The sequence below is a fragment of the Protomyctophum parallelum genome (genome assembly GCF_964188405.1).
Source record: "Protomyctophum parallelum genome assembly, chromosome: 9".
In the NCBI taxonomy this organism is placed as follows: domain Eukaryota; kingdom Metazoa; phylum Chordata; class Actinopteri; order Myctophiformes; family Myctophidae; genus Protomyctophum; species Protomyctophum parallelum.
Genome location: NC_139706.1, coordinates 1,928,180 through 1,935,854, shown reverse-complemented (window position 1 = coordinate 1,935,854; position 7,675 = coordinate 1,928,180). Strand labels below are relative to the sequence as shown.

The window sequence follows — 7,675 nt, the reverse complement described above, 5'->3', positions numbered from 1 at the left end:
CCGCAAGGTTTCCAGTTTGAACCCGGGCTCCCCCAGAGTTAGTGTCGAAGTGTCCTTGAGCAAGACTCTGAAGTCTGAACCCATAATTTCTCCTGATGGGCTGCTTGGTGCCTTACATGGTTTCTGTCGCCATCGGTGTGTGAATGTCAATGGGTGAATGTGTCAATGGGTGAATGTAATGCACAATCTATGTAAAGCGCCTTGGATAAAGGCGCTATATAAATGCACAATTTACAAATAACAATAATAATAATTCATAATAATTAATATAAGTTGCTGCAACTCAATGGGCTTGTCCTCTAGTGAAATTTCAAATACAATAATTATTCAAATATGACTGTGCTATAATGTCTGACCATTATTAAAATATGACTGGGCTATAATGTTTGACCGTTCCAGTTCAAATTGCAAGGTCCAATGTTTCCCTCTGCTGGAGTGCTGTGCTTATCACTCAGAGAGAGAGAGAGAGAGAGAGAGAGAGAGAGAGAGAGAGAGATCCCTGAATGAGATCAACAACTGAACTTTATTGTCACATCACAGCTTTACATGTGTAAAGAAGTAGGTAAATCCTTTGTTGTACAAGCTCCATCATGGTCGAAAGAGATGGAGAAATAAAGAAACAGAAAAACATCCGATATCAACATGGCAGAGAGATAGAGAAATAAAGACACAGAAAGACATCTGATATCAACATGGCAGAGAGATAGAGACATAAAGAAACAGAAAGACATCCGATATCAACATGGCAGAGAGATAGAGACATAAAGAAACAGAAAAACATCCGATATCAACATGGCAGAGAGATAGAGAAATAAAGACACAGAAAGACATCTGATATCAACATGGCAGAGAGATAGAGACATAAAGACACAGAAAGACATCCTATATCAACATGGCAGTTTGAAATAAGATGCATGATACCAGTGGTGTCAAGTAACAAAGTGCATTTACTTAAAGGGGCATTCCACTCATGTTCAACATTTTACTATGTCATTCATATTATATTAATGACATAGTAAAATGGGTGACCAGATGTCCCTCTTTGCGTGGGACAGTCCCTCATTTCCTAGACTTTTCAGGCGTCCCACACATATGAGATCCTGTCCCACATTGTGACTGGCAGGCAATTGCATCAGTGTTCAAATGCCCTAATAGTTAGTCCCCTAATAGTTGGCCTTCTGTTGTAAAGCTCTCTCATTGTCTCTTCCTGCAAGATGTGTTAAAATAGAATACAAATAAAGCATGATTTTAACACAAAATGTGAGCCATCGGAGGGGTTTATAAATGATAGCCAATAGGCCTATGGTCAAATATGACATCAAGGCATGAATAGCAACTCAAGTAGTAAGTTGCTAACCCGGTGCTCCAGTATCGCTTGTGTGGGACAAGTGGGACGGGGGGGGACAAGTGGGATGGGGGGACCCCCATCCCACTTGTCCCATGCACAAGCGATACTTCTGTCCCTCAGATGAACAGTTTGGATCTGGTCACCCTATTAATATACCTTAGAACTGTTGTGTTGAAATAATAAAAAAGTCCCCCCCATTCTGTAGGTCTGAAAAAATATCATTAACATGTTAATGATTTTTTTCAGGCCTCCAGTTCTAGGAAACACAGCTCTAAGTTATATTAACGTCATAGTAACATGTTGAAAATGGGTGGTTTTCCCCTTTAAGTACAATTTTGAGGTACAATACTTGAGTACCGGTAATTCTAATTTCTAGTACTTAGGATTTGTTGCCTCAAATCCGGCACCTTTATAGAGCGCCGCAGTCCCTCCCCTTTTCAGAACGACGAGTGGCCCAGGAAATGAAATGCAATACATTTCTCCCATAGGATTTTCTTTAAGTATTTATTTAAAGACGGTTACGCCACGGACAAAGCCAACTCGGATCGTGACAAATCATGACAATGAACACAATGTTTTGGGCCGATCAAATAATTTATAAGAAGAAAAACAAAACAAATAGTGTTGTCTCCTGCCTTTATTTTCTTCTTTCTAATGATTTGATCGGCCCAAAATATTGTGTTCATTGTCATGATTTGTCACGATCCGAGTTGGCTTTGTCCGCGACGTAACTGTCTTTAAATGAATACTTAAAGAAAATCCTATGGGAGAAATGCATGGCATTTCATTTCCTGGGCCACTCGTCGTTCTGAAACGGGGAGGGACTGCGACGCTCTATAGCTGTGAGGCGACAGAGACATACGGTCTGCTAAATTAACCTGTATTTTATCTGTATTCTAATGTTTAAGATCTGCATGTTCAATATGATTTTTTTTTTCTTTAAACAAACAAAATCAACTATGAATGTTTAAACATGCCTGGAGAAGCCACTTGCAAGCCCCTGGAGGGTTTTTAGGCTTTCTCCTTCACATTCTTTTTATTTGACCATGATCATTTCTGAAATGTTTTTAACTTTTTGTATGTGAAAATAAACAAACAAACAAACAAACCGTGCCCCCACCCCATTTTTTCTTCTTTTTTGCGGGGGAGGAGGCCTCAGGAGGGTGTGTGTCTGTTCCTGTTTACAGCCATGGCTGCCAGTTCCCATCTGATGTCATGTGGGAGTTCCGACTGCTCCAGACCATACATAATAACTGTTAGCTTGCATAACGTCTTCAGACTAGGACTTAGATCTAAGATATACAGGTCATCTTTTGTGTTACCTCCTCCAAAGAAGATGGCACAATCTCCCACCGTGGAACAGCCCATTATAGCCCATATATGACACGGACCTTTGCAGGAGGGCTCAACCGCCTTCCAGGACAAGGTCTTTGGACTGAACTTACACATGGAATCGCACCAATCCACATCTGGTGCTTTGCCACCAAATATGTATAACTCTCCATTGTAGGCAAAAGCTGAATGATAGGTTCTGCATACTTCTGGATGCTGTGTGGGTATGCTCAGCCAGTGGTTGGTCTCTGTATCAAACACTCTGAAGGGGTGGCACTGGCCGTGGTCTCCCCCACATACAAACATCTTTGTCCCAATCATGGTGGCAGTGTGCCGTGTTGAAGGAAGGGCTGGAGTGCCCCTGGTGTTAATTAGAGACCAGACCATTGTGATGGTGTCCAACTTGTAGATGTCATTACTTGTGCCAGTGTCTTGGGTATGTCCTCCATAGATATACATGAGCTTCCCCAATACACAGGCTGAGTGGTTCTCTCTATCCTCTGGTACAGTGCCGGAAATCACAGGATTGAAATCATTGAACCATTTGTGGGTGTCGACATCGAATGCATAAAGATTATTTTTATTTCTAGGGTAACCCCCGTACATGTAGATGATATGTTCTATCAGTACAGCTGTGTGCCAATGGGGTCCAGTGGGAACCTCGCCCGTTGTCAATAACTTCTTCCATCGTAAGGACACAGTGTTGAAGACATTGACATCAATCTCCTGGAGCATGCTAAAGCGATATCCTCCAATGGAGTACACCTTGCATCCCACTGTCACGGCAGCACCAACGCAGGAATGCAGTTGAGGTCCTTTCAGATGCACAGTCCAGCACAACATGTCTCACACACCAGCACCACTGTGTTGGTCAAGTCTTTCTTGCAGTGAAAAAGTATTCAGTCCTTAAGTGCACACTAAGCTGTCATAAACCAAAAGCAGACTTTAATGACACATGGGTGGCAGAAGGCCTTACTTAAGAATCTCAAATCGGGATAGCAGGAAAACCACAAACAACACTAAAAGGTTAAAGAACATTTGACTATCTTTTGTAATTTGCTGTTTAGTGGCAATTATATATGCTACTGTTGTTTAACATTGATGATGACATGCACTGACAGACACCACTCTTTACACACACTGAGGATGTCACTGATGATGTCAGCCTCACAAAAAGGTCACACAACGTTACAAAGCCAAGGGAGGCTGGTGCCTGTTCATCTCCCTATTAAGGCAGATTGATCACCATAGCAACAACTTTTCAGAATGTATCCCTTACGGGTTTTGCTTCCTTCATTATGCATTAGGCCTTCATAGCCTGGACCCAATGTTGAGAATCAGTTGAGGTCTCGTTTATCTTTTTATCCTTTTAACCCTGTATCTGTTATGTTTTAGCTTTGATCTTGGACTTAATAAAGTCTGTTCCTGGTGTTCCCATGTAAAGCGCTTTGGGTATTTAGAAAAGCGCTATATAAATCTGAGCTATTATTATTATTATTATTATTATTATATAGGTGATCTGGGAAGTTCCTCCACTTCATTGGCCTACAGCAATTTTGTAATACATTTATGAAACACTATAGAGTAGCCTAGTATAGACCATAATACACCTGTTAAACATTGCAAATCAGCCCCAGCATACAGGAAAACATCAGACTGTGCGCAGAGCCAAAGACATCATATTATTCAAGTAGACTATACAGTCAGTACTGAGAGATATCAAACAACTTTGCTCAAGAACTGAAGCTCACTCAGTCATTCGTCAAAGGACCTCTCTCTCCATCTAAATGCATACAGTATGTCCAACACGTCACCGATAAAACCATCTAAGCTACAGTTCATAGGATATACTGTAGGCCCTGTCAGTGGTTTTCAACCATTGGTCCTTGAGGGTGTTCCAGGTGGTCCCCAGCTAAATGATGGAGAGTTGGTAGCCAAGAACCTTATTGCATCGTTTAACTCTTGAGAGCGTATAATGTAACTCAAGAGTTACATTATTGTTAAACCATCTGCATTACTTAATTTACAAGAAATCTACACAATTTGGCTAGAGAATTTATAAGAATTGTTATTTTGATCGTTTGCCTGTTATCTCTCTCCTATATGGTACCACATCAATACAGCATGGAATTGTGGACAAAATCTTATCCAACAACAACAAAATATTCTTAGTTTTGGGCCCGAGAGGCAAAGTCTCATCAAACGGTGGACCGTGGTGGTTATGCAGCTGAATAAATAATGGGCCTTGATATGAAAAGGGTTGAAAACCACTGTACTAGGCTATGTAGTTGAGGTGGTTAAATTGTTTTTTGTCAGTGATAGCAGGGTATGTAATTCATTCATTCACACAGAATTATTTCATACAGACACAGCCTAAAGTAAAAGTATTTGACCCATGATGCTCAATCTGTGCAATTGTGAGCAACATTGAATATACTTCTGAATTTAAATTCTTAATCTTTCCCCATTCAAAAGCATGAGCACATCCCTTGCTTATGTGCTTAATGGTGTTTTGTGATGTCGGTTGATGTTGGAATGGCAACGATTTCCTTCCTAGGCTTTTTCTAGTTAGTTCATTTTCTCTTTTCTTAAGTTGAAGTTAGTAGGACCAGGAAAGCCATCATCATCTTTGTCTCCACCAGGCCAAAGGCATGGGGAGAGAGTATGTTAGTTTTGCACCCTGTCCGTCCCGTCCGTCCGTCCGTGTGCAGCTAATCTCCGGCACCGTTGGCCCAGTCACTGGCTGCCAAACTGTGCACACACATTACCTGGATGCCAATTCTGAACCTCTCTTATATTTCTCCTACAGATTTGGTCCATACATCACGCAAACATACTATACTACTATCTCTATCTCATGTGATCAACACAGATCTGTACTGTATGTATGTTGCACAACATTGACACTTGGTGGTGGAAAATATGCTATTTCCGTGCTCTGATAGACCCAGGGACCCAGCCATGAGCCAGGGACACACATTGCTGGGCAATAGAGTGGCTGCAACACTAAAGAAATGTAACATTACATTACTTTACCCATTTCCAATATAAAACACTCAGGCTCCACCTGCTGTTCATTTGTTAATACTGCAGGTCCTTCTGTAAATTTAACTCAACATGTTACTCTTAGTCTTAATTACTAATTCCACATCTAGTCCAGGGACCACCATGGGTGCAGACCCTTGTATGTAACTAAAGTGTACAAACCGAACTGCAAGGGTACATTTGGTTCCATACGTACAGTTAAAACATAACAACCTGGAATAATAGGGTTAAGGTTAACCCTAAGCATTATTTTAGCATTAGAAGATTGACAGATTCATATAATTTGCTTTACCCAGCAGTCTCACAATATCTGAGGGTTCAACCCTACTTTCTTTACATCAACTGAAATATTTATATTTGCAACAGAAAACATCTGTATTCAACCAAACGCATATATAAAAAAAAAACAATGACACAGTAAACAAATTTATTCTGTAATCTTCCGTCTTCAACTAGACACATAGCATGCCCGCAGGCATTGACCAAAAACACAAATCAAACACGGCTCAATCGCATTGAATCTTTACAGATCAGCTTCTTCGAATTTGAAGACGACATCTTTGCCTGTGTGCTTTTTGTAGACACCAGCGAAGGTCTCAACCTAACAGAAAAAAACCCAGGACATGTTGACTTCAATCATTCACTGCAATGACTCAAGGTTTTTTATAACATTCTACATATAAGGGGGATGAAAACCTAGACAGAATTTGGTTTATTCTTTCAGGTAAAAATATACAGTAGGTAAAAACATCATGGCAGGCTGCATACGGCTGACCTTATAGTACACTGATGTAAAAACAATACATAATAATAATAATAATAATAATATATACGATTTATATAGCGCTTTTCTAGGTACCCAAAGTCGCTTTACAGAAAGAAATACAGACATATTTATTAGAAAACAAATTAAAAGGTTTAAAAGGTTAAAAACTAGGAATAAAAATAAATAAAAATAAAAATCAAAAGAGGGGCAAACAAGAAGGGTGTGTGTGTGTGCGTGTGTGTGTGTGTGTGTGTGTGTGGGGGGGGGGGGGTTATGTAGGGAAAGCCAGTTTGAAAAGGTGAGTTTTGAGTGTGCTTTTGAACATTTCGAAGGTGTGCAGCTGATCGAATGAACGGCAGGTTAATTATAGCGGTGTGCCACAGCCTGTGGCAACGTCTATATTTGCAGTGACACATTTTACACACCCATTTAATCCGTTATAGATTCTGAGCTGAAATAAACACATTCCCATTTAGAAGAGATGAAGAACCAATAAGTCTACTTGGAATAACATCCAATGATTGAAGGTTAATAGACAAACCTGGGACTGATAGGTTTCTTAGCAACAGCCAATTGATGCATCGGAGGGGAAAAAAAAAAAAAATACGTGTGTAATCTTTTCACTGGCGTTAACGTTTAAACTGAGTTTGTATCCTGCATAGTTTATCTTCGTTTAATGAATATTGTTGCCTGAAATTTGCAGCATATGATATGGCTCATGAACTCAAGTCATGGAACATTGCCAGAGTAGACCATTCCAATATACTGTGCAAAAATAGCTGATCTACAAGCGCACAATGATATAACCATAAATTCATACAATACTATATGAGAATAATTTGTTTTTCAAGCTACCTATTTTTTCAGTTTCCTTTTGATGAACAGCTTGGCATCCTGTCCGTCATAATAGCCCCTCACGTCCTGATACTCCTCAAATCCCATGCTAAGGTAAAAGGCAATGGCCTGCATGTTGTTTGTCCTGACATGTCTGCAGGGTAGGGGAAATGGGATTGAAAATTAGTTACAGCAAAATGAAAGGAGGTGAAAATAACTCTTTAACTAGAACTGCACTCTGTCGAGTGCATACTTCTCTGTGAAGGAACGTTTGAAATGTTGAATTATTAGGTTTAACTCTTTGCTACCTACATCATATTCTCTGTCATTCCTGAATGTATTGTAATTCA

At 40.0% G+C, this 7,675-nt stretch overlaps 1 protein-coding gene across 1 annotated transcript; it reads right to left on the bottom strand.

Moving 5' to 3' along the window:
- Window positions 1–2,503: 2,503 nt before the first annotated feature.
- Window positions 2,504–3,523, bottom strand: LOC310863944 (kelch domain-containing protein 3-like; the record flags this gene model as incomplete). The annotated part of the gene is made up of 1 exon (XM_083772479.1): window positions 2,504–3,523. One exon carries the CDS (start codon window positions 3,521–3,523, stop codon window positions 2,504–2,506), a length of 1,020 nt encoding a protein of 339 aa, XP_083628605.1.
- Window positions 3,524–7,675: the final 4,152 nt, after the last annotated feature.